A 27,897-nucleotide genomic window follows, 5' to 3' on the forward strand; every position below is an offset into this window, starting at 1 on the left:
TAACATGCATTGGAGTGCAGTGAAAAGCTTGTCTTACCGTTAGCTTGTTACCGTTACCTTAGCTTGTCTTACTGTTCATACCGACCAAATCATTACACAGTTACACAATCATTACTTAGAGATAGTATTTATAATTATCTGGATAAACAGGATCTGATTAGGAGTAGCCAGCATGGATTTGTGCGTGGAAGGTCATGTTTGACAAACCTTATTGAATTTTTTGAAGTAGTTACGAAGAATGTTGACGAGGGTAAGGCAGTGGATGTAGTCTATATGGACTTCAGCAAGGCCTTTGACAAAGTTCCACATGGAAGGTTAGTTAAGAAGGTTCAGTCGTTAGGTATTAATGCTAGAGTAATAAAATGGATTCAACAGTGGCTAGATGGGAGATGCCAGAGAGTAGTGGTGGATAATTGTTTATCGGGATGGAGGCCGGTGACTAGCGGGGTGCCTCAGGGATCTGTTTTGGGCCCAATGTTGTTTGTAATATACATAAATGATCTGGATGATGGGGTGGTAAATTGGATTAGTAAGTATGCTGATGATACTAAGGTAGGAGGTGTTGTGGATAATGAGGTGGGTTTTCAAAGCTTGCAGGGAGATTTATGCCGGTTAGAAGAATGGGCTGAACGTTGGCAGATGGAGTTTAATGCTGAGAAGTGTGAGGTTCTACATTTTGGCAGGAATAATCCAAATAGAACATACACGGTAAATGGTAGGGCATTGAGGAATGCAGTGGAACAGAGAGATCTAGGAATAACAGTGCATAGTTCCCTGAAGGTGGAGTCTCATGTAGATAGGGTGGTGAAGAAGGCTTTTGGAATGCTGGCCTTTATAAATCAGAGCATTGAGTACAGAAGTTGGGATGTAATGTTAAAATTGTACAAGGCATTGGTAAGGCCAAATTTGGAATATTGTGTACAGTTCTGGTCACCGAATTATAGGAAAGATATCAATAAATTAGAGAGAGTGCAGAGACGATTTACTAGGATGTTACCTGGGTTTCAGCACTTAAGTTACAGAGAAAGGTTGAACAAGTTAGGTCTCTATTCATTGGAGCGTAGAAGGTTGAGGGGGGATTTGATCGAGGTATTTAAAATTTTGAGAGGGATAGATAGAGTTGACGTGAATAGGCTGTTTCCATTGAGAGTAGGGGAGATTCAAATGAGAGGACATGATTTGAGAGTTAGGGGGCAAAAGTTTAAGGGAAACACGAGGGGGTATTTCTTTACTCAGAGAGTGATAGCTGTGTGGAATGAGCTTCCTGTAGAAGTAGTAGAGGCCAGTTCAGTTGTGTCATTTAAGGTAAAATTGGATAGGTATATGGACAGGAAAGGAGTGGAGGGTTATGGGCTGAGTGCGGGTAGGTGGGACTAGGTGAGATTAAGAGTTCGGCACGGACTAGGAGGGCCGGAATGGCCTGTTTCCGTGCTGTGATTGTTATATGGTTATATGGTTATAGTACATTAAGCTAGTGCAATAAAAGAATGTGGAATGAAATGTTACAGCTACAGAGAAAGCACAGTGCAGGTAGAAAAAAGGTGCAAGGTCATAATGAGGTAGATTATGAAGTCAAGAGTCCAATTTATTGTACTAGGGAACTGTTTGATCATCTCACAACAGTTGGTAGAAGCTGTCCTTGAGCCTGGTTCACGTTCTTTGAGGCTTTTGTATCTTCGAACTGATTGGAGGGAGGGAGGGAGAGGAGAGAGAGAATCAGGTTTTAAAAATTGCTATTGAATCTGTCAGCTTCCAGATCTATAAAGTGTGCTGCCACCATAATCAGCCTCTCTTCATCGATACTGCTTAGTGACCTGAAAATATAATTGTACATTTTGCTACATATGTCCATTTGTTAGTAATGTGCAACAATAGATAGTTGGCACAGGCACGGACTATTTCCAAGAATCTGTCTGAAGTCTCCTAAATTTTTTTTAGAATGACTTATTTTCTGAACTGAAGTCTGGCTTTCAAAACCTTTTAATTTCCATCTGTCCAGCACCAAGGTTTGTTTTGTTTGCCTGTGTGAGCAACAGAACCTCACACCATGCAGAGAAAGGCAAGACTTGAACAATACATGAAGGGTTGGTGGAGGAAGGGCAGAAAGAGGGGAATGTATGTAGGGCTCCTTAATTTTTACTCTCTGAGGATCTGGAATGAAGCGATGCTTGGAGACGGGCAAGAAACTAAGTTGTAATAGTGTTAAAGTAAGTGTAGGCCCTGTTGAATCAGAGCTAGAACTATATTCAGTTAATTCCACAGTGAGTTTGCGGATAATCTATATATTGTGTTGTGACCACTTGAGGCACATTCTGCTTATGTTTAACGTGTCGATTGAAAAAGAACACAGGTACTTTTTCATGCCTTTTGCAGTGTGCAGTTGCCTACAGGTAATGAAGTGTTCTTGCTGTTGAAAGGTAAGGAGAACCAATTTGCACATGAACAGACAGGAAGAAATTCGATAATGTTGGAGAAAACATGTGAAAATTGTAGCGTGCAATTATGGGGCTGACGGAACTTGCATAAGAAATTTCTAGTCAGAACTTATCACTGACAATTGCTGGTTTAAGCACTAAAAGGTGTTTCTTGTCAAAGTCAGGACTAAAAAGGGGGGGGAAATCAACTTTATTTGTCACATGTAACAGCAAAGCATCGGAACATATAGTGAAATGCATTGTTTGTGTAAACAACAAGGTCAATCCGATGACATTCTGGGGGCAGCCTGCAAATGTTGCCACGTTTCCGGTAGCAACATAGCATGTCCACAACTTACCAATCACTGAGGAACGCCATGCTGCTGGGAAAGACAGGCAGAAGTTGGGCTCTCGGGGAATAGGCGACAGCATTAGTTGATGCTTTGATCCTTTATGCCTCTCCTTTTGTTGGCGGCACGCTAACACAGTAATTGGCGTAATGCTGTAACTGTACCAGCGACCTGGGTTCAACTCTGCCACTGTCTTAAAGGAGTTTGTGTGTTCTCCCCTTGGCTTTCCCCCGACATTCCAGTGACATACGGTCACACTGGTCACACGCCAAGGGCTCATTGTGTCCCTGTATCCCTAGATCTGAAAAAAATAAAAATAATGTTGTTGATGTGATTCTTTGCTCTTGGATGAAAAGATTCTGATGGTCCAGGTGGAGACTGCATGGGAAAATTGTTCAAGGAAATGCAGCCAAATCTTAACAGCCCAGTCTACCCACCTCGCTTGATACCCACCGTGCTTCCCCTTCCTCTCCAATCAGATTCCAACATCATTCCACCATCACTGAAGAGGTGAATCACAAGGGCCGGCGAGTGTGCTTTAGAAAGTAGCACTTCGTGGGAGTTTCGGTGTTTGAACACCGCCCAATCAGAGATCAGGAGGGAATGAAGAGGTGAATCACACAGGTCGGAGAGTGTACATTAAAAAAGCAGTGCTTTGTGGGAGCTTCGGTGTTTGAACAGTGGCCAATCAGAGATCAGGATTCATTAGCAGGGGCAAGTGGAGCGGCCATTGCTAGAGTGGGCCATGTTAGAGTGGAAATTTGAGGCCTTAGCTCCTCGAGGCTTCAGCGAGACTTGAGTGAGAGAAGCCAAAAAGCTGTAGGTAGATTTTTTTTCCAGTTTATTTCTACTTATTTATTGTTTCCTTCTTTATAATTGCACAGTTAGAGCAGTATGGATGCCAGGGATGCTCCTCTTGTAGGATATGGGAAGGCAGTGACTTTTCCAGTGTCCTTGATGACTTCACCTTCAAGAAGTGCATCCAGCTGTAGCTTCTAACACTCTGCACTAAGGAACTGGATCTGGAATTGGATGAACTCTGGATCACTCCAGAGGTGGAAGGGTTGATAGACAGGACATAAATAGACGTAGTTACACCCAAGGTGCAAGACACAGGAAACTGGGTGATAGTCAGGAGTATGAAAGGGGTTAAACAGCCAGTGCAGAGTACTCCTGTGGTCAACCCCCTGAACAACAGGTATACTGTTGGAGGGGCTGAGCTAGCAAAGGAAAGTCACAGTAAATCAGGTCTCTGGCAGTGAGTCTGGCTCTGTGGTTCAGGAGGGAAGGGGGGAGAAGAGGCGAGCTGTGGTGATAGGGGATCTGTTCATTAGGGAAACAGAATGGTGGTTCTGCGGATGAGAATGAGATTCCTGGAAGATATGTTGCCTCCCAGGTGCTAGGGTCTGGGAAATTTTGGATCAAGTCCTCAGCATTCTTAAGTGGGAGGGTGAACAGCCAGAATTCATGGCCCATATAGGTACCAATGACAAAGGTGTTCTGGAAAGTGAGTTCAGTGAGTTAGGTGCAATGATAAAAGACAGAACCTCCAGGGTTGTGATCTCAGGATTACTACCCATGCCATGTGCTAATGAGGCCAGAAATAGGAAGATCATACAGCTTAACATGTTGGTGCAGGAGGGAGGGCTTCAGATTTTTGGATCATTGGGTTCTCTTCCATGAAAGGTGGGACCTGTACTGAAGAGACAGTCTGCACCTAAACTGGAGGGGGACTAAGGGGTCTCATATCACAGCAGGACGGTTTGGTGGTACTTCATGGGGGAAGGGGGTGTTAAACTAGAGTTGCAGGGGGATGGGAACCAGAGTGCCAGAACACGTAGTGGAGTGGTTGTGGAGACAGATGCTGTTTTGATCTGAGACAAAGTCAGAAATCAAAAGGTTGAGCATGGTGGGATTAATGTTCTGAGTTCCGTATTGCAGGAAAGGCAGATGAGCTCAGGACATGGATCAACACCTGGAATTATGATATTATTGTCATTAGTGAGATGGTTGCAGGAGAGGTAGGATTGGCAGCTCAATATTCTGGGGTTCTGTAGTTTGAAAAGTGATAGAGGGAGAGGGGTGGCATTAATAGTCAGTGAAAATATTACGCAGTAGTAGTTCAGGACAGACTGGAGAACTCGTCTAGTGAGTTTTTATGGGGGGAATTGAAGAATAAGAAAGATAGGACCTCGTTAATGGGGTACTGTATATTGTAAACCACCCAACAGTCCACAGGATTTAGAAGAAGAAACTTGTAAAGAGATCACAGACTGTTGCAAGAAACACAAGGTTGTTATAGAAAGTGATTTTAACTTTTCACATATTGACTGGGAATCCCATACTGTAAAAGGACTAGAAGGGATCGAGTTTGTCAAATGTATTCAGGAAAGTTTTCTTAATCAGTACATAGAAGTCCCAAATGAGAGAGTGTGCTATACTTGATCTCCTATTCGGGTATGAGACAGAAATTTGTATGGGGGGACACTTTCCATCTAGTGATCATAATGCCATTAGTTTCAAGATAATTATGGAAAAGGATAGGTCTGGTCCTTGGGTACATATTCTAAATTGGAGAGAGGCCAATTTTGATCAGAAAAGATTTGGCAACACACACAAAGTGCAGGTCCTGCTGAAGGGTCTCGACCCGAAATGTCAACTGTGCTCTTTTCCGCAGATGCTGCCTCACCTGCTGAGTTCCTCCAGCATTTTGTGTGTGTTGCTCCGAATTTCCAGCATTTGCAGATTTTCTCTTCTTTGAGGTGTGAAATGGGGTAGGCTGTTTTCTGACAAAGCTATACTAGGTAAGTGAGAGGCCTTCAAAAGTGAAATTTTGACAGTACAAAGCTTGTACATGCCTGTCAGAATAAAAGGCAAGGATAATAGGCTTAGAGAACCTTTGTTTTCGAGAGAAGTTGAGGCCCTGGTTAAGGAAAGAAAGGAAGTGCATGGCAGGCATAGTTATTTCAGGAGTATAAGAAATGTAAGAGAACATTTAAGAAAAAAATCAGGAGTGCTAAAAGAAGGCATGAGGTTGCTCTAGCAGACAAGGTGAAGGAGAATCCTAAGGGCTTCTACGGATATGTTAAGAGCAAAAGGATTGCAAGGGTCAAAATTGATCCTTTGGAAGATCAGAATGTTAATCTATGTGGGGAGCCAAAAGAGATGGTGGACATCTTAAATGGATTTTTTGCATCTATATTTACTCAGGAGAGGACACAGGATCTGTAGATGTGAGGCAAAGCAGCAGTGAGGTCATGGGCCCGATACAGTTTACAAAGAGGGAGGTTTTTGCTGTCTTGAGGCAAAATAGAGTGGACAAATCCCCAGTGCCTAAATCACCTTTAGCAACAGGTGAGGTTTCAGAAGATTGGAGGATAGCGACTGTAGTTCCACTGTTTAAGAAAGGCTCTAAAAATAAATCAGGAAATTATAGGCTGGTAAGCTTGACATCAGTAAAGTATTTGGATAGACAGAGACCGATTAATGATAGTCAGCATAGCTTTGTGCATGGTAGGTCATGTCTAACTAATCTTGTAGAATTTTTCAAGTAAGTCACCAGGAAAGTTGATGAAGGCAAGGCAGTGGCTGTCTACATAAACTTTATCAAGGCCTTAGACAAGCTTCCACATGGGAGGTTGGTCAAAGTTCAGTCACTTGACATGCAAGATGAGCTAGTGGATCTGGCTGATAATGTGGTTAACTGGATCAGCAAATTTGTGGATGTACCCTCCCCCACCCACCCCATCTGTCCATCACCCACACACCCCTCCCACTGGGTCCCCACCCCCACCCACTCCATCTGTCCATCACCCACACACCCCTCCCACTGGGTCCCCTCCCCCACCCACTCCATCTGTCCATCACCCACACACCCCTCCCACTGGGTCCCCTCCCCCACCCACTCCATCTGTCCGTCACCCACACACCCCTCCCACTGGGTCCCTTCCCCACCCACTCCATCTGTCCATCACCCACACACCCCTCCCACTGGGTCCCCTCCCCCACCCACTCCATCTGTCCGTCACCCACACACCCCTCCCACTGGGTCCCTTCCCCACCCACTCCATCTGTCCGTCACCCACACACCCCTCCCAATGGGTCCCCTCCCCCACCCACTCCATCTGTTCATCACCCACACACCCCTCCCACTGGGTCCCCTCCCCCACCCACTCCATCTGTCCATCACCCACACACTCCTCCCACTGGGTCCCCTCCCCCACCCACTCCATCTGTCCATCACCCACACACCCCTCCCACTGGGTCCCCTCCCCCACCCACTCCATCTGTCCATCACCCACACACCCCTCCCACTGGGTCCCCTCCCCCACCCACTCCATCTGTCCATCACCCACACACTCCACCCACTGGGTCCTCTCCCCCACCCACTCCATCTGTCCGTCACCCACACACCCCTCCCACTGGGTCCCCTCCCCCACCCGCTCCATCACCCACACACCCCTCCCACTGGATCCCCTCCCCCACCCACTCCATCTGTCCATCACCCACACTCCCCTCCCACTGGGTCCGCTCGCCCACCCACTCCATCTGTCCATCACCCACACACCCCTCCCACTGGGTCCCCTCCCGCACCCACTCCATCTGTCCATCACCCACACACTCCTCCCAATGGGTTCCCTCCCCCACCCAGTCCATCTGTCCATCACCCACACTCCCCTCCCACTGGGTCCCTCTCCCCCACCCGCTCCATCTGTGCATCACCCACACACCCCTCCCACTGGGTCCCCTCCCCCACCCGCTCCATCTGTCCGTCATCCACACACCCCTCCCACTGGGTCCCCTCCCCCACCCACTCCAACTGTCCATCACCCACACACCCCTCCCACTGGGTCCCCTCCCCCACCCGCTCCATCTGTCCGTCATCCACACACCCCTCCCACTGGGTCCCCTCCCCCACCCACTCCAACTGTCCATCACCCACACACTCCTCCCAATGGGTCCCCTCCCCCACTCACTCCATCTGTCCATCACCCACACACCCCTCCCACTGGGTCCCCTCCCCCACCCACTCCAACTGTCCATCACCCACACACTCCTCCCAATGGGTTCCCTCCCTCCAATGTTCCCATCTGCTCTACGCATCTCCCTTAGTTGGTTCCATGCTCTACCTTCCTCAGTGATCAGATCCCACCATCTGTAGTTCTTGGTCACCTCTATCCGTCACCTCCCAGCCTCTGTCACTATCTTTACTCCGCTCTCCTCCCCTGCATCTGCCTATCATCCCTCCTCACCTGAATCTACCCTTCACCTGGCAGCTGTTGCCCCACCCTTCCACTTCACCTCTTTATACCGGCTTTCTCTCCTCTATCTTTCCACTCCTGTTGAAGGGTCCTGAACAGAAGTGGCTGCTCTCCATTTCTCTCCAAAATGCGGCCTAATCCTTTGAGGTCTTCCAGCATTTCCTGTTGCTCCAGATTTGATTGTTTCTAGTCTCTTGTGTCTGCTTTAGTGCCATATTGTGCAGGATGATACAGCTGAAGGAGGCAGAGGGGTGGGGCCCCAGCTGGGGAAAGGAGCAGACACTTCTGCAGTGTATGCTCATTGTAGTTGTGTGTGGCAATGTGGCTCTCATTTTAATCTGATCAACCATTCTAATTAACTCCACTACCCCTTCTATCCATTATCCCCCTGTCACTCCACTGCACTGTAAACTATTTATAATGCCACTTAAATTGTAAACACATGCCTATATTTTTGTATTTAAGCCATATTCAATCTTTAACCTCTAATTTTATTAGCTTTTTATGTATTCTTTACTTTTCTATAATCCTGTATTCTTCATAATTGTTGAATGTTGTTTTTGTTGCATATTATTCCAACACAGTACAGCAAATTCCTAATACATGTAAAACGTATAACGTGAAGCAGGTTAATTGTTGATGCTAGATTTTACTGCGGCTCCACTGTGGGTCCCGACTTATTCGTTATTATTGTTAGCCAGGCCTCTGACACTTAGAGATGAGGATCAAACCAGTGCAAAAGCCAAGTTCTATTTGGGCTGCCTGAGGATGGTAATCATGGCTGTTCCCCGAGTATCAGGAACCTTTCACTTGGCTGCACAGCAGCGAGGAACTAATGGACTGTTATTCCTATCCATGGAAACCAATCCATGTAACATAGGCACAATCCAGATCTGCCAGCATTTTTGGGCCAGCTGACGATGCTTACAAAGTTCTATTCCAAATCAGTCGCCAACAAATCCACAAGTAATTAACAGCCCGTTTAAATGGTGCAGATGGTTGGAGGCAGGAGCTGAAGAGGAGGTTTTCCCTCCGTGATGAGCGGTGCATCCATTGGATTGGCACGGCCCAACATGGCAGAGCTTTAGATGAATCAGCTTTTTTCCAAGAAATTGCATCACCAACTGTCTTCGCTGCACACTTTCCGCTGATTGCATGCAGGACGTGAGCCAGCTACTTCTGTTTCAAGGCATTAGTTATCATGGATGCCAAAAGTAAAGGGGAATGTGATGCCCATTTTAGTGTCTTCGATCAAGGACCTTGTGAACTGGCTGGCCAGGAATGAGACTGTGCCTGGGTCAGTCTGTCCGACTCTTTCTCTAACATACTGGATGATGGACAGTGAGTTAATCTAAACAAAAATGGCTCTATTAATATACAGAACTTGCTGAGACTGAAAGAGAACTTGCTGTGAGAAAGGGAAAGACAGAGAGGGAATATTTTCTACTCAATGACTTCTGCCAGACAAGCATCTGATACAAGCCTGTTCATTACTCCCAATATAATAATATAAACAAAGAGAGCACTTGGTCACATAGTTCTTGGAGTTATATAGTAGTAGAGCATAGAAACAGGCCCTTTGGCCCTCTATGGCTGTGCTGACCGTCATTCCTATCCATACTAATCCCACTGCCTGCTTGAACTCCATAACCCTCTCTGCCCTGCTCATTCAAGTATGTGGCCAGATGCCTCATAGATGTTGCTCCTGTTCCCACCTCCACCATCTCCTCTGGCAGCTCATCTACTATTTTTGAGAAAAATTTACCCCCTCAGTACAGTACTCCTTTAAACCCCTTCCCTCTCACCTTAAACCCATGCTCCATAGTTTTTAGACACCCCTACCACAGAAAGAGTTCCTGGCTGTCCACCCTGTCTGTGCCTCCCATAATTTTATATACCTCTATCATGTCTCTCTCAGCTTCCTTCATTCCAAATCCAGCATGTCTAACTCTCCTGATAACTCAAGTCCCCCAATCCTGTAATATCCTTGTGAGTCTTTTTTGTGCTCTCTTTAGCTTAATCACATCCTTCTTATAATTGAGCTACCAGAACTGCACACAACACTCCAAGTATGGCCTATCTAATGTTTTACACTGCTGTAACATAATGCCCCAACTCTTGTACTTATTGCCTCAAATGATGAAAGCAAGCACACCAAACACCTTCTTCACCACCCTCTCTACCACTTTCAGGGTACCTGTATCCCTCTGTCTCCCTGTTCTACAACACTCCCCAGGACTCTGTCATTTACTGTGCAAGTCCTGCCCTGATTTAACTTCTCAATTGCATCACTTCGGACTTGTCTGAGTTAAATTCCATCTGCCACTTATTGGCCCACTTCTCCAGTTGATCTAGATCCTGTTGTGACCTTAGACAACTTTCTTCACTGTCTACCACACCAACGATTCTGGTGTCATCTGAAAACTTATTAAGCATTGCACCTACGTTCTCATCCAAATCACTTAATGTTGATGACAAACAACAGTGAACCCAGCATTCCATCATGGCTGATTTATCATCCCCCTCAACCACATTGTCCTGCCTTCCTCCCATCACCTTTGATGCCCTTACTAATCACAAACATAGAGCACAGAATCACCACCCTCTGGCTAAAGAAATTCCTTATCTCTGTTCTAAAGGGGTTTCTTTCTATTCTGAGATTGTGCCCTCTGGTCCTAGACTCACCCATTATAAGAAAAATCCTCTCCATGACCACTCTATCTAGACCTTTCAATATTCGATAGGTTTCAATGCTAACCTCCCTCATTCTATAAATTTGTTCACCTTTATGTACTTCAGGGCTTCCAACACCTCCTTTGTAATGATGATATGCTCTAGGATATCACTGTTCCTTCTGCTGAACCCACTACCTCCTATGATCTTCTGCACAGTAAAGACAGATGAGAAGTATTCTTTTAAGAGCTTGTCCATTTCCTGAGGCTCCATACATAGATTGCCATGTTGCTTCTTGAGGGAGCTGCTCTCTCTTCCTTCTTCCGTGTACTCCTACATCCCTTATACTCTTCAAGGCCTTTGCTTGGTCCCAGTGGCCCTAGATCTACCCACTGAGTTGTTCCCACGCCTTTTGTACTGCTCCAGATTCCAACATCTGCAGTCTCTGGTGTCTACTCAATGTCCCTTGGCAGCCAGGGTTCCTGTTTCCTGCCAGCCTTGCCCTTCACTCTAACAGGACACGTCAACCACTTGACCAGACTCATTTCCTAAGAGGATGTTGAGAGCAGCCCCTTCTCCAGTTGGACTATTGACATATTGCTTCGCTAGTTTTCCTTTCATTTGACTGTGATATCTGCTCCTTTCATACTTTTGCAGCCCCGGTAAACTTGTGTTTCTAATTTGTTAGCTTATGATTCAGTCAATTGCCAAGACTTCACGTGTGTATAAGTGTGTTCACCATAGTGTAGAAATAATTTTACTTCTTTTTAATATTAGCACAATTTGTCTTTTGCACATTGGTTATTTGTTAGCCTTTGTTTATCTATATGTACTTTGATAATAAATTTACTTTGAACTTTTGATGCTGCAACAGCTTTTCAGTCTGTTAGCTTGCAGTAAACCAGCAGATTTATTTGAGGCAACTAAACACAAAAGAAATCATTTTGCTCTATGTCATAGAATCAACCTAATATGGCATTTACTTTTAAAAAACAAAAATGGTTAGTTTCTAATAATTTAATTATTTTTAATAATTTCTTTAAGGGTGACATCTGTTCTATTTAATTTCAATTGGTTCAAAGTTCAAGGATTCAAGATTCAAGTACATTTATTATCAGAGAATGTTTTGCTCACGGGTAGCCACAAAGCAAGGAACTCAAAAAACCCAATTAAAGAAAAAAAAGAATAAAAATAAAAGTAAAAGACCAACACCCAATATACAAGAGAAAGAAAAAAACACAGATCATGCAAACAGTTGAAGAGAACAACAACATTCTGAACCAAAACTGAGTCCACAGATCCAGGCTCCAGAGCAGCCCGGAGTAGGCCCAAAGCTTCACTATCAGTTCATCATATTAGCAGGCACGTAACACAGCAGCTGTAGCCCAGTTTCCTTTTTTACTTTGTGTATAAATCTGGGATACTTTATCTTTATTGCTTTATAAATACTTTCTATCTTTTTAACCTTCTCTTAATGCTTCAAGTTAGAGGTGGAAGCAGTCTACACTCAAGCTAGAGCCAAGATCGTGAACTCTGAGCAGGATTCCGGGGACCAGGTGACAGGTGAGTTACACCCCTTGTCCCAGACAGCTACCGCCAGCGGGGGTATGAAGGTTGACACAATTGACATTGCATCTGTCTCTGTGCCAGCAGCGGATGGTAAAAGCCACGCCATTTTTCAGTGGCGTGGCTGGACTTGAGGGTGATAACTGTGGAATGGGGTCGGCGTAGGGGAGGTGACAATCACTCCATTAATGCCATTTCTGCTATAATTGAAAAGAAACCTCCACTTTCTTGGCTGTCACTCACTGTCTTGAATTGTTCGAAGCACATTAGGCCCAAAACCTCCTGTACTCGTGTCACAAAGTAATTCAACCCAACTTGTCCATACTGACCTAGATTCCCATCTAAGATGGTCCCATTTGTCAGTGTTTGGCCTATAGTCCTGTAAAAAATGTACTCCTACCAGTGGGGTCCGTGGGTCCCAGGTTGGGAACCCCTGCTCTAAGCCAATCCTATCCATAATCCTGTCCAGGTACCTTAAAAATGTGGTAAATGTACCTGCCTCAACCACTTCCTCTGGAGGCTCCTTCCATATACTGACCATACTTTGCGTGAAAAAGTTGCCCCCCTCCTGGTCCCTATAAAATCTTTGCATTCTCACATTAAACCTATGCCCTCTAGCTTTTGATTCACCAACTCTGGGAAAAAGACTGTGTGCATTCACCCCTTAGCTTATGGACTCCTGCAATAAGGTTGCTGCTGGGCCCAGATTTGATAAATAGATTAACCCCTGCCACACATTCCACTGTTGAATTCTGCTTAGTTTCAAGACTGGCCAACTCAGTCAAGGACGGTGGGCGGGATAATGTCCAGTAATGATTAAGCTTCCCAGCTGGGTTTTAACCACAGTCCTTTTATGATTGCTGTAAAGATTAGAAAAGATCTGAGACCAGAGTGTGGCAACTCTTAACATGGCAAAGAGTGGAGATTCTGTTCACAGGAAGGCAGAGGACTTCATCTCAGCTGCACCCTGCTATCGTTATTCTGTTCAGCAAGACCCCAATGAGGGCTACAGTGGCAAATTGGAGGGTCTCAACAGTATTAACTGTTCCCCTCCTGAAACTGAACAAAACGGTGAATGGCAACGAAACAAAGTTCCAACAGCGTATGAGGCCTGTGCTCAGAGAAGTGTCTGGGAAATGCTAATGACCAGAGTGGAAGAAGAAAAAATTAGTGAAGCGGATGAAATTGAAAGGGTAAGAAATACGTATATTTATCATTTTACTTTCTCTGATTGCATATATTTACTTATTGAATTAATTGGTCAGGTATGTTTCACTGTATGTTTGCAATGTGCATGTGATAATAAATAAATCAAAATCTAAAAATCTAAATCTAACTTACTGAAATTGCATATTGTCACCACTATTTCAGCCACTGAATTAACCACTCGGTGGCTACTTTGTTAGGTAGACCTATACACCTGTTGGGCAATGCAAATATCTAATGAGCCAACCACGTGGCAGCAACTTAATGCATAAAAGCATGCAGACATGGTCAAGAGGTTCAGTTGTTGAGTCTAGACATCAGAATGTGGAAGAAATGTGATCTAAGTGACTGTGACATGGAATAATTGTTGGTGCCAGATGGGGTGGTTTGAGTATCTCAGAAAAGGTTCAAAGGTTCAATTTAATATCAGAGAAATGTATACAATCTACATCTTGAAATGCTTTTTTGTCACAAAACATCCACGAAATCAGAGAAGTGCCCCAAAGAATGAACGACAGTTAAATGTGAGAACCCCAAAGCCCCCCCCCCCGCTCCCCCTCCCTCCCATGCATAAGCGACGGCGAGCAACAATCCCCCCTCCCTCCACCGGTAGAACAAAAAAGCTGATCTCCTGGAATTTTCTTGCAAAACAGTCTTTAGAGTTTACAAGCTAATGTTGCAAAAAACAAAAAAACATCCAATGAGCGGCAGGTCTGTGGATGAAATATTCCTTGTTAATTCAGACTGCTCAAATGAGAATGGCCAGGTTGGTTCAAGTTGACAGGAAGATGACAGTTACTCAAATAACCACGCATTACAACAAAAGAGCATCTTTGAATGCACAAGTCAAACCTTAAAGTGAATGGGCTATAGCAGCCGAATACCACAGACATACACTCAGGGGCAACTTTGTTGGGTACAGAAGGTACCTAACAAAGTGGCCACCGAATGTGATGACTAATTAAATTCACACATTGATTATGGCAATCAACATATATTTACAATTAAGTCTAATTTCTGAACATACAGAATTTACATTGGCAACAAAGCAGATGTACTCAAAGAAGCAGTGTCTAATGCAACAAGCAAAGTTCATTTAAATGAAGCAAAGTGTCTCTTAAATTCAGTCGTCTATTCACTGGGATAAAGTTACTTATTCAATGAAGTACCGCCTCTTTACTACAAAAACCATCTCATAGTGCAGACTCTATTTAATGCATCAAAAATACTTAACTTTACACAGCAAACAACTTCTTTCTCAGTGAAAGTGGAGTCTATTTGACACAACAAACAATCAAGTTAACATTGCAAAATTATACTTTCATTGCAGAAAACCACTGATTAAATACAGGGAATCTGTGTCCATTTAATGCAACAAATATTCTCTTTAATACAGGAAGACCTGTTTAAAGGAGCCAATATTCTGGTTAATTTCACAGATTGCTTAAAAGAGCAGAGAAAATTCAATGCAATAAAGGAATGTTTAACACAGTAAAGAGTAAACAAACTTATCACAGCGGATAATGTCTATTCAATACAGCAAACAGAATCCATGTTACACATAGCAAACAAATTTATTTAATGCAAGAGTTTTGTTAACAGCACAGATTATTCAATAAAGCAAACAATATCCACAGTTTTAAAATACAGCAAAGGCATGATGTTTCATACACTACATAAAACTTTCTTTCTCTCTCTCTCTCATGCAAGGCTCCTTCAGAAAGTAAGGAGGCATGGGATCCAAGGAGATCTCGCTTTGTGGATCCAGAATTGGTTTGCCCACAGAAGGCAAAGGGTGGTTGTAGATGGTTTGCGTTCTGCATGGAGGTCTGTGACCAGTGGTGTTCCACAGGGATCTGTTCTGGGATTTTTATAAATGATCTGGATGAAGAAGTAGAAGGGTGGGTTAATAAGTTGGCTGATAACTCAAAGGTTGGGGGTGCTGTGGATAGTCTGAAGGGTTGTCAGAGGTTACAGCCGGGCATTGATAAGATGCAGAACTGGGCTGAGAAGATGGACTTCAACACAAATAAATGTGAAGTGGTTCATTTTGGTAGGTCAAATTTGAAGACAGAATATAATATTAATGATAATGCTTTTGACAGTGTGGAGGACCTGAGAGATCTTGGGGTCTGAGTCCATAGGACACTCAAAGCTGCTGCGCAAGATGATAGAGTTGTTAAGAAGGCGTATGATGTGTTGGCATTCATCTACGGTGGGATTGAGTTCAAGAGCCGTGAGGTATTGTTACAGCTATATGAAACCCTGGTCAGACCCCACTTGGAGTACCGTGTTCAGATCTGGTCACCTCACTACAGGAAGGATGAGGATACTAAAGAAAGAGTCTGGATGAGATTTACAAGGATGGTGCCTGGATTGGAGAGCGTACCTTACGAGAATAGGTTGAGTGAACTTGGCCTTTTCTCCTTGGAACGACAGAGGATGAGAGGTGACCTGATAGAGGTGTATAAGATGATGAGAGGCATTAATCGTGTGGATAACGAGAGGCTTTTTCCCAGGACTGAAAAGGCTAACACGAGGGGACATAGTTTTAAGGTGCTTGGAAATAGGTACCAAGGGGATGTCAGAGGTAAATTTTTTACACAGAGTGTGGTGGGTACATAGAATGCACTGCCAGCTGCAGTACTGGAAGCAGATACAACAGGGTCTTTTAAGAGCCTGTTAGATAGGTACATGGTGCTTAGAAAAATAGAGGGCTGTGTGATAGGGAAATTCTAAGCAGTTTCTTGAGTAGGTTACATGGTCAGCACAACATTGTGGGCCGAAGGGCCTGTAATGTGCTGTGAATTTCTATGTTCTTTGTTCTCTCTCTCTCTCTCTTTCTCTCTCACCGTCTCCCTCTCTCCTCTCCTCTCTTCTCTCTGTCTGTCTTTGCTACATCTAACTCTATTTGCATGAATAATCTAACGTGATCCTTTTCATGTTATATGTCAATGTTCTAGCTGACAGAATTGATGGGTTTGTGACCAAGTTTGTGGATGATATGATATGGAGAGGCAGGTAGCATTGAGGAAGCAGGGAGTCTGCAGAAGGACTTAGACAGATTGGGAGAATGGGCAAAGTAGTGGCAGATGGAATATAGTGTTGGGAAGTGTATGGTCATGCACTTTGCTAGAAGGAATAAAGTTGCAGACAATTTTCTGAATGGGGAGAAAAATTCAAAACTCTGAGTGGCAAAGGAACTTGGGAGTCCTTATGCAGGATTTCCTGAAAGTTAACGTGCAGGTAGAGTCAGTGGTGAGGAATGCAATGTTGACATTCATTTCAAGAGGACTAGAATATAAGAGCAAAGATGTGATGCAAAGGCTTTATAAGGTTTGGTCAGATGGCATGGAGTATTGTGAGCAGTTTTGGGTCCCTTATCTCAGAAAAGATGTGTTGGCATTAGAGAGGGTTTGGAGAATGATTCTGGGAAAGAAAGAGTTAACATATGAGGAATGTTTAATGGCTCTAGGCCTGTACTTGCTGAAGTTTAGAAGAATGGGGGGAGGGGTGGATCACATTGAAACCTCTTAAATATTGAAAGGACTAGGTAGAGGAGAATGTGGGGTGGATGTTTCCTATACTGGGGGAGTCTAGAACTAGAAGGCCAGCCTCAGAATACAGGTGCATTCAATTAGAAGAGAGATGAGGAGGAATTTCTTTAGCTAGAAGGTGATGAAACCGTGGAATTCATTGCCACAGATGTCTGTGGAGGCCAAGTCATTGGGTATATTTAAAGCTGAGGTTGATCGTTTCTTGATTAATAAGGGTGCCAAAGGTTACAGGTGAAGGAAAGAGAATGGGGTTGATAGAGAAAAATATATCAGACGTGATCGAATGGAAGAGCAGACTCGCTGGGCCAAATTCAGCTTCTATATTTCGTGGTCTTATGGTCCAAACCTTGACAAATCTTTTCACTTCTTGACTAATTTTAGCTCCTTTCTTGACATCTAAAGTTCCACAATCTTGCCATACACGTCCTTCCTTCTGACTGGAACATACCTGGCCTGCACTCTATGAAGTTGTTTTTAAACATCCTCCACATTTTGGATGTGGACTTGCCCAAAAAACTGCTGTTCCCAATGAACTCTCCCTAGTTCCTGTTCTTTTGTAATTTGCCCTGCTCCAACTGAATATTCTGCCACAAGGCCCATACTTGCCCTTATTTACAGCGAAGATAAAATTTAAGGATTTGTGATCACTACTCCACAAATGTTCTCCCACTGAATGGTCAGTCACCTGACCAGACACAGGTCCAGTATGGCCCCTCCTCTTATTGGTCTATCTACACACTGATCTAGAACTCTACCTTGGATACATTCCAGAAGTTCATCCTCTACATTACCAACCTCTATAGATTAAAGTCCCCCATGCCTTACCCTGTTACACACAATTTAATTTCCTCCTTATGCCGGGCCCGATGTCACAATACTATCCAGAGGTTCATAAACTACTCCCACCAATGTTTTCTCCTCTCTGCTGATTCTTAGTGCCACCCGAACTGATCCTATTTCTACCCTGATCTGCCGAACCAAATTCCTTTCCTGCCACTGTACAAATGGCTTAAAATGGGTGCTGTTTGCTCAGTTACATTGACTGTTTACTGAGTTACCTGGTATCTTTCAGGTGTAGTTAATCGACTTTGCTTACTGCACTAAATAAACTCAGTATCATGAATTAAATTCTGATATTTACAATAACTAGACTCTGAGTTACAATAAATCTTTATAATATTCTTCAATAATCATTCAAATGGACATTATGTGTGCTCCTGAGAGACCAAATGGCCCAGTCTTGCTTCTGTTTCTTATGTTCTACGGCCCTAATGAAGAAAACAAAGTTTGTTTGATACAATATTGATTTAATATGGCATACCTGAAGTTAACCAGCTGATTGGTGGTGTAGGGGCATCAGCACTGGACTTCGAGGTGAATGGTCCATCTGTGCTGGATTGAGCTAGTGACTCGGCCTTGTTAAAAAACAAACGCTAAAGGCATGACAAAAAAATACCACTAATGCACCACACAGTGCAAAAAGGAATAACACGAAGACATCAATTTTACTAGTCTCTCAACCTCGTCACGTTTAACTCGGCTGCCTTCTGAATTGCTCAGTCTTTAAACTTTCTTGACCTTTCAATCCAATGCAGAACTCTCTTCAGATTCATCACAAGATCCTCTTTCAGTATTTGTCTTTCCTTCATTAATTGGTCGCTATTTGGTACATTAAATACCCATGTTAATATCTATGGTAATAATTGGACTCTTCTGTGTGTAGTAAATTGACTGTGGTAGTAAATAAACTGGGCAGTATGAACTAGCCTGTGTAGTTGTATGACTGTAAGTAAGCTCTGCTTGTTAAATTGGTTCAATGTGCTGCATTAACTTGTTTTTCTACTGTTGTATTAGATAAGATATCTCATACAACAAAGAGAACCTGAGTGCAGAAACAGAATCAGGTTTATTATCACTGACAAATGATGTGAAATCTGTTGTTTTGTGTGCAAGACATAAAATTACACCAAGAACTAGTGCAAAAAAAGTAGCTTTTGTGGGTTTATGGACTGTTCAGAAATCTGATGGCAAAGGCTTCACTAGCTGAAATTGGTAAACTTGTCGAGAAACAGAGGGGGGAGAGAGAAAGACCATAAGGCCATAAGACATAGGAGCAGAATTGGGCCATTTGGCCCTTCGAGTCTGCTCCATCGTTCTATCATGGCTGATCTATTAGCTCTCTCAATCCTGTTCTCCTACCTTCTCCCCATAACCTTTGACCCCCTGACTAATCAAGAACCTATCGAATTCCACTTTAAATATACTCAATGACTTCTATTCTGAGGCTGTGCCCTTTGGTTCAAGACTTCTCCATTATAGGAAGCATCATCCCTATGTCCAGTCTATCATAAAAAACTTAAGATATCTGGCCCATTGAGCCTTCTCCGCCATTCACTAAGATCATGGCTGATCTGGCCATGGACTCATCTCCACCTACCTGCCTTTTCCCCATACCCCTCAATTCCCCTACTATGCAAAAATCTACCCAACCATGTCTTAAATATATTTACTGAGGTAGCCTCCACTGCTTCATTGGGCAGAGAATTCCACAGATTCACCACTCTCTGGGAAAAGCAGTTCCTCCTCATCTCCGTCCTTAATCTACTCCCCTGAATCTTCTGGCTACGTCTCCTAGTTCTCGTCTCAACTACCAATGGAAACAACTTTCCTGCCTCTATTTTATCTATCCCTTTCATAATTTTATGTTTCTATAAGATCTCCTATCATTCTTCCAAATTGCTGCACCTGCAAATCAACCTTGATTCATACACAAACACTCCCAAGTCCCTCTGCACAGCAGCATGCTGCAATTTTTACCATTTAACTAATAATCTGCTCTTCCACTTTTCCTTCCAAAGACCTTGCACTTACCAACATTGTACTCCATCTGCCAGACCCTTGCCCACTCATTTAACCTATCTCTGCAGATCCTCCGTATCTTCTGCACGATTTGCTTTTCCACTCAATTTAGTGTCATCAACAAACTTAGATGCATTACACTCGATCCCCTCTTCCAGATCGTTAATGTATATTCTGAACAGTTACAGGCCTAGCACCAACCCCTACGGCACACCGCTCACCACTTATTGCCAACCTGAGTAACACCCATGTATCCCAACTCTCTGCTTTCTATTAATTAACCAATCCTCTATCAATGTTAATACATCACCCCCAACTCTATGCATCCTTATCTTATGGATAAGTCTTTTATGTGGCACCTTACCGAATGCCTTCTGGAAATCCAAGTAAATAACGTCCATCTGTTCCCCTCCATCCACTGCGCTCATTATATACTCCAAGTACTCCAGTAAGTTTGTCAAACAGGACCTGCCTTTGCTAATTCCATACTGCATCTATCTGATGGATCCATTTCTTTCCAGGTGCCTCATTATTTCTTCTTCATAGCTTTCCCAGCTACAGATATTAAACTAACTGGCCTATGCCTACCTGCCTTTTGCCTACATCCTTTTTTGTACAGTGGTGTGACATTCACCATCTTCCAATCCTCTGGGACCTGCCCAAAGTCCAGAGAGTTGTAGTAAATTATCACCAAAACCTGTACTATAACCTCTGCCATGTCTTTCAGTACCCTGGGATGCATTCCATCAGGACCAGGGGTCTTGTCTATCTTCAGGCCCACAAGTTTGCTCAGCACTACCTCTTTAATGATAGCTATTGCATTGAGGTCCTCACCTCCCATTGCATCCATATCATCTCTCTTTGGCATGTTAGACGTGTCCTCCACTGTGGAGACTGACATAAAATAGTCATTCAAAGCCTTGGCCCTTTCCTCTTTACCCAATATCAATTCCTCCTTCTCGTCTTCCAAAAGACCTACATTCACATCAGCCACCCTTTTCCGCTTTATATAGTTATAAAAACTTTTACTGTCCGTTTTTATATTTTGTGATAATTTATTTTCATGATCTATCTTCCCTTTCTTTATTGCTCACTTTGTGGCTCTTTGTTGCTTTTTTAAGTCTTCCCAATCTTCCAGTTTCCCACTACTCTTGGTGAGTTTGTATGCACAAGCTTTTAGTTTGATGCCTTCTTTTATTTCTTTAGTAATCCAAGACTGACTCTCCCCACCCTTACTGTCCTTGCTTTTAACTGGAATATACTTCTGTTGAGCACCGCGAAAAGTCTCTTTTCAAGTCTTCCATTGTTCCTCAACCGTCCTACCACATAGCTTGTGTTGCCAGTCTACACTAGCCAAATCCTCCCTCATCCCATTGTAGTCTCCATTGTTTATCCAGGCCTTTCAATATTCTGTAGCTTTCAATAAAATCCCTCCTCATCCTTCTAAACTCCAACGAGTACAGGCCCAGAGCCATCAAACGCTGTTTCTCTTAAATCTCCTCTGGACCCTCTACATTGCCAGCATATCTTCCTTTGATAAGAGGCCAAAAACTGCTCACAATACTCCAAATGCAGTCTGACTAATGCCTTATAAAGCCTCACCATCACATTATTCTCGTCCTTCCAAAACGAATGCCAACGTTGCATTTACTTCCTCACCACTGACTCAACCTGCAAGTTAACCTTTAGGGAATCCTGCACGAGCACTCCTAAGTCTCCTTGCACCTTCGATTTCTGATTTCTCTCCCTGTTTAGAAAATAGTCCACACCTTTATTTCTTCTACTGAAGTGAAGGGGTTGGTGTTAGCTGTATTCCACTCGACTGTTTAATCATTTCCATAGATGCTGCCTGACCTGCCAAGTCACGCCAGCATTTTGTGTGTGTCGCTTTCCTTTCCCCCAACGGGCTCAACCACAAGCTGCTCTGAAAAGCCACTGATGTCCAATTTCTAACTTCACCGTAAGCTCATCTACCTTGTTTTGTGTACTGCGTACCTTCAAATATAACGCCTTCAGTCCTCTTCAGTCTATTCGCCACCCCTCTTCTTAAATATATCAGAATCAGATTTATTATCATCGGTATGTGACATGAAATTTGTTAACTTAGCAGCAGCAGTTCAATGCAATACATAATCCAACAGAGAAAATAAATAAATAAATAAATAAAATAAAACAAAATAATAAATAAACAAGTAAATCAATTACATATATTGAATAGATTTTTTTAAACGTGCAAAAATAGAAATACTGTATATTAGAAAAAAGGGAGGTAGTGTCCAAAGCTTCAATGTCCATTTAGGAATCGGATAGCAGAGGGGAAGAAGCTGTTCCTGAATCACTGAGTGTGTGCCTTCAGGCTTCTGTATCTCCTCCCTGATGGTAACAGTGAGAAAAGGGCATGCCCTGGGTGCTGGAGGTCCTCAATAAAGGACGCTGCCTTTCTGAGACACCACTCCCTAAAGATGTCCTGGGTACTTTGTAGGCTAGTGCCAAGATGGAACTGACTAGATTTACAACCTTCTGCAGCTTCTTTCGGTCCTGTGCAGTAGCCCCTCCAAACCTGACAGTGATGCAGCCTGTCAGAATTCTCTCCACGGTACATCTATAGAAATTTTTGAGTGTTTTTGTTGACAAACCAAATCTCTTCAAACTCCTAATAAAGTATAGTTGCTGTCTTGCCTTCTTTATAACTGCATCAATGTGTTGGGACCAGGTTAGATCCTCAGCGATCTTGACACCCAGGAACTTGAAACTGCTCACTCTCTCCACTTCTGATCCCTCTATGAGGATTGGTATGTGTTCCTTCGTCTTACCCTTCCTGAAGTCCACAATCAGCTCTTTTGTCTTACTGACGTTGAGTGCCAGGTTGTTGTTGCGGCACCACTCCACTAGTTGGCATATCTCACTCCTGTACACCCTCTCGTCACCACCTGAGATTCTACCAACAATGGCTGTATCGTCAGCAAATTTATAGATGGTATTTGAGCTATGCCTAGCCACACAGTTATGTGTTTATAAAGAGTAGAGCAGTGGGCTAAGCACACACCCTTGAGGTGCACCAGTGTTGATTGTCAGTGAGGAGGATATATTATCACCAATCCGCACAGACTGTGGTCTTCCAGTTAGGAAGCTGAGGATGCAATTACAGAGGGAGGTACAGAGGCCCAGGTTCTGCAACTTCTCTATCAGGATTGTGGGTATGTTGGTATTAAATGCTGAGCTATAGTCGATGAACAGCATCCTGACGTAGGTGTTTGTGTTGTCCAGGTGGTCTAAAGCCGTGTGGAGAGCCATTGAGATTGCGTCTGCCGTTGACCTATTGTGGCGATAGGCAAATTGCAATGGGTCCAGGTCCTTGTTGAAGCAGGAGTTCAGTCTAGTCATGACCAACCTCTCAAAGCATTTCATCACTGATGATGTGAGTGCTACTGGACGATAGTCATTAAGGCAGCCCAGATTATTCTTCTTAGGCACTGGTATAATTGTTGCCTTTTTGAAGCAAGTGGAAACTTCCGCCCGTTACAGTGAGAGGTTGAAAATGTCCTTGAATACTCCCGCCACTTGGTTGGCACAGGTTTTCAGAGCCTTACCAGGTACTCCATCAGGACCTGTGAGACTTCTGCCTTGTGAGGGTTCACTCTCTTTAAAGACAGTCTAACATCGACCTCTGAGATGGAGATCACAGGGTCATCAGGTGCAGCAGGGATCTTCACAGCTGTAGTTGTGTTCGCCCTTTCAAAGTGTGCATAGAATGTGTTGAGTTCATCTGGTAGTGAAACATCGCTGCCATTCATGCTATAGGGTTTCGCTTTGTAGGAAGTAATGTCTTGCAGACCCTGCAGGAGTTGCTGTGCATCTGATATTGCCTCCAACCTCGTTCGAAATTGTCTCTTCACTCTTGAAATAGCCCTCTGCAAGTCATACCTGGTTTTCTGGTACAGGCCTGTGTTGCTAGACTTGAATGCCACAGATCTAGCCTTCAGCAGACAACATACCTCCTGGTTCATCCACGGCTTTTGGTTTTGGAATGTACAGTAAGTCTTTGTGGACACACACTCATCCACACAGGTTTTAATGAAGTCGCTAACAACTGTAGCATACTAATCCAGATTCAAAGATGAGTCTCTGAATATGGTGTCTAAATTAAATTCTTAGCCCTTTCTAAATATTCTGCCATACATTTTATTCTGGAGGCTTCATGAACCTCTTCCTTTACTTTTCTATTTTGTTGAGCCCACCCTCCCTACTACTTAGCTTGAAGCCCTATCCACAGCCCTAGTTATGCGATTCGTCAGGACCCTGGTCTCATCTGAACAGTTCCTTCATTCCCCAATACAGATGTCAATATTCCGTGAAATCAGCCCCACCTCTCCCGCACAAATCTTTGAGCCACACATATAACTCTCTAGTCTTCTTGACCCTGTGGCAAGTTACACATTGCTCAGGCACAGAGATTATTACCTTTTTGATTTTGCATGTTAATTTAGTCCTTAGCTGCTCAAATTCCCTCAGCAGAATTTATTTCCTTAACCTTCCTATGTCACTGGTACCCAGATGGATCATGACAGCTGCATCTTTCCCGCTCACTCCAAATTTCTCTGCAGATCAGATGAGATTCCCGAACCCAGGCATCAGCCTTTGAGACTTTCAATCCTTGTGACAGAGGATTGTGTGTATTCTCCTGATCATACTAACCCCCATTACTCTTTCTCTTCTCCTCCCCCTCCTGAATAGTTCCCTGAACCATGCATGGTACCATGGTTCAGTTGCTTATCGTTCCTACAGCCCCCACTCTCACCCGCACAGGGAGCAACAATCTCAGACCTGCTAGAGAAGCTCAAAGGCTCTCCCTACTTGCCTCACTTAATCACACCCTCTTTTCCCTGGCCAAAGTTCAAAGTAAATTTATTAGCTAAGTACATATACGTCACCATATACTACCTCAAGATTCTTTTTCTTGTGGGCATTCAAAAACAATAGAATCAATGAAAAACTGCATACAACAGACGGGCAAACAGAAGACAACAAACTGTGCAAATATAAAAAATAAAAATAAGAAGAAGAATAAATCCTTCTTCTTAACCCCATCACTCCACTGGGACATAGGTCGCCAACAGCATCTTGCCATTTAGAAGATGCCCCTCCGCTTATCTTTGTATCATCTGCAAACATTGCCACAATGCCATCAATTCCATTATCTACGTCAATGATAAACAATGTTAAAAGCAGTAGTCCCAATATCGACCCCTGAGAAATGCCACTAGTCACCTGCAGCCAACCAGAAAAAGCCTCTCTTATTCCCAGTCGCTACCTTCTGTCTGCCAGCCTTTCCGCTAGCCATGTCAGTATCTTTCCTGTAACGCCACAGGATTTTATCTTGTTAAGCAGCCTCATGCGTGGCACCTTATCAAACGCCTTCTGAAAATCAGGTAAACGATATCCACTGCCTCTCCTTTGTCCACCCCACTTGTACCTTCCTCAAAGAACTCTAACAGATTTGTCAGGCAAAATTTCCCTGTACAGAAACCATGCTGACTTTGACTTATTTTATCATTAGTCTCCAAGTACCCCGAAACTTCATCCTAAATAATAGACTCCAACACTTTCCCAGCCACTAAGGTTAGGCTAACTGGCCTATAATTTCCTTTCTTTTGCCTTCCTGCCTTCTTAAAGAGTGGAGTGACATTTGCAATTTTCCAGTCCTCCATGCCAGAATCAAGTGATTCTTGAAAGATCATGACCAATGCATCCGTTATCTCTTCAGCAAACTCTCTCAGGACTCTGGGATGTAGTCCAGGTGACTTATCCACCTTAAGACCATTGAGTTTGCCAAGCACTTTTTCCTTTGTAATAGCAATGGCACTCACTCCCTGATGCTCACGGACCTCTGGCACACTGCTAGTGTTTTCCACAGTGAAGACTGGTGCAAAGTACCCATTAAATTCATCTGCCATTTCTTTGTCCCCCAATACCAGCATCATTTTCCAGTGGTCCAATATCAACTCTCACCTCCCTTTTACTCTTTATATAATTGAAAAAACATTATAATATTCTGCTTTATATTATTGGCTAGTTTGCCCTCATATTTCATCTTTTCCCTTCTTATAGCTTTTTTAGCTGCCTTTTGTTGGATTTTTAAAGCTTCCCAATCATCCAACTTCCCACTCACTTTTGCTACCTTATGTGCCCTTTCCTTGGATTTTGTGCAATCTTTAACTTCCCTTGTCAGCCACGGTTGCCTACACCTGCCATTGGAGAACTTCTTCCTCTGTGGGACATATCTATCCTGCACCTTGTGAGCTATTCCCAGGAAATTCAGCCATCTCTGCTCTGCCGTCATCCCCGCCAGTATCCTCCTCCAATCCACCGGGGCAAGATCCTCTCTCATGCCGCTGTAATTCCCTTTGTTCCATTGCGATACTGTTATGTATGACTTATGCTTCTCCCTCTCAAACTGCAGTATGAATTCATTCATATTATGATCACTGCCTCCTAAGTGTTCCTCTGCCTCCTTAATAAGATTTGGGTTATTACACAACACCCATTCTAAAATAGTCTTTCCCCAAATAGGTTCAAGCACAAGCTGCTCTACACAGCCATCTCAAAGGCATTCACCAAATTCACTCTCTTGCAATCCGACACCAACCTGATTTTCCCAATCCCCATGCACATTGAAGTCCGCCATTACAATTGTGTCATTACCCCTACTACATGCCTTTTCCAGCTCGGTTTGCAATCTCAACCCCACATCTTGGCTACTATTTGGAGGCCTATATGTGATTCCCATAATGGTTTTTCTACCCTTGCAATTCTTAACTCCACCCACAAAGATTCAATATTCTCTGACCCTATGTCATCTCTTTCTAAAGATATAATTCCATTTCTTACCAACAGAGCCACACCACCACCTATGCCTGTCCTTTTGATACAAAATATATCCTTTGTTGCTAAGCTCCCAACTATGGCCTTCTTCCAGCCACGACTCAGTGATGCCCACAATGTCATTCCGCCCGATCTCTAATTGTGCCACAAGTTCATCCACCTTATTCCGAATGCTATGCACCTTCGGTCCTGCGTTCTTCGCCCTTTTGAATTTTGCCTCCATAAATACCTCATTTGTTCCTACGTGCCTATTTTCCTTTTCCTTTTTCTCTTAACCAAGGTCTTAATATCTCTCGAAAACTAAACTCCCTACACTTGCTATCTTTACTTTTTATTCTGACAGGCGCATACAAATTTTGTACTCTCAAAATTTTTATTTTGAAGGCCTCCCACTTTCCAAGTACACCTTTGCCAGAAAACAGCCTGTCCCAATCCACACTTGCCAGATCATTTCTCATATCATCAAAATTGGCCTTTCTCCAATTTAGAATCTTAACCCAGGGACCAGACCCATCTTTTTGCACCTGAACTCAATAATCATCTCTTTGATTTGCTGATATTCAATTAAAGGTTTTTGTTGTGACACCATTCAGCCAAATTCTCAGTCTTTCTCCTATATGCTGATTCATCACCACTTTTGATTCGGCCAATGTCAGTTGTGTCATCAGCAAACTTAAATATGGCATTGGATCTGTACTTACCCACACAGTCATAAGTGTAAAGTGAGTAGAGCAGGGGGCTAAGCACACAGCCTTGTGGTGTACCTGTGCTGATGGAGATCATGGAGGAGATGGTGTTGCCAGTCTGAACTGACTGGGGCCTGTAAGTGTGGAGATCAAGGATCCAGTTGCATAAAGAAATATTGAGGCCTAGGACTTGAAGATTATTGATTACTGAGGGGATAATAGTATTAAAAACCAAGCTGTAGTCAATGAGGAGCTGAGAGAAGAGTCAATGAAAACACATCAAATATCAAACTGTTGCTCCGGTAGGCAAATTGGAGCAGATTCATATTTGCATAGTTTGGTGTCTTTTGCACTCTGGTTGAATGCCCTAGTTTGGCGGTCTTTCATTGATTCTGTTATGGTTATTATTCTATAGATTTGTTGAGTCTGTCCACAAGAAAATG

At 43.5% G+C, this 27,897-nt stretch overlaps 1 protein-coding gene across 2 annotated transcripts in view; it reads left to right on the forward strand.

The window, feature by feature from the left end:
• LOC140741217 (photoreceptor ankyrin repeat protein-like) overlaps positions 1–27,897 on the forward strand; it is a 61,705-nt gene that overhangs the window by 6,285 nt on the left and 27,523 nt on the right. Inside the window, exons 2-3 of one of the 2 annotated variants that reach the window (XM_073071161.1) lie at positions 12,183–12,261; positions 13,133–13,457. In XM_073071161.1, coding sequence (XP_072927262.1) covers positions 13,173–13,457 — 285 coding nt within the window. In that variant the 5' untranslated portion in view covers positions 12,183–12,261; positions 13,133–13,172. The remainder of the gene's footprint in view (positions 1–12,182; positions 12,262–13,132; positions 13,458–27,897) is intronic. The other variant, XM_073071162.1, reaches the window with a different exon arrangement.

This window comes from Hemitrygon akajei, chromosome 18, assembly GCF_048418815.1.
Source record: "Hemitrygon akajei chromosome 18, sHemAka1.3, whole genome shotgun sequence".
Classification (NCBI taxonomy): domain Eukaryota; kingdom Metazoa; phylum Chordata; class Chondrichthyes; order Myliobatiformes; family Dasyatidae; genus Hemitrygon; species Hemitrygon akajei.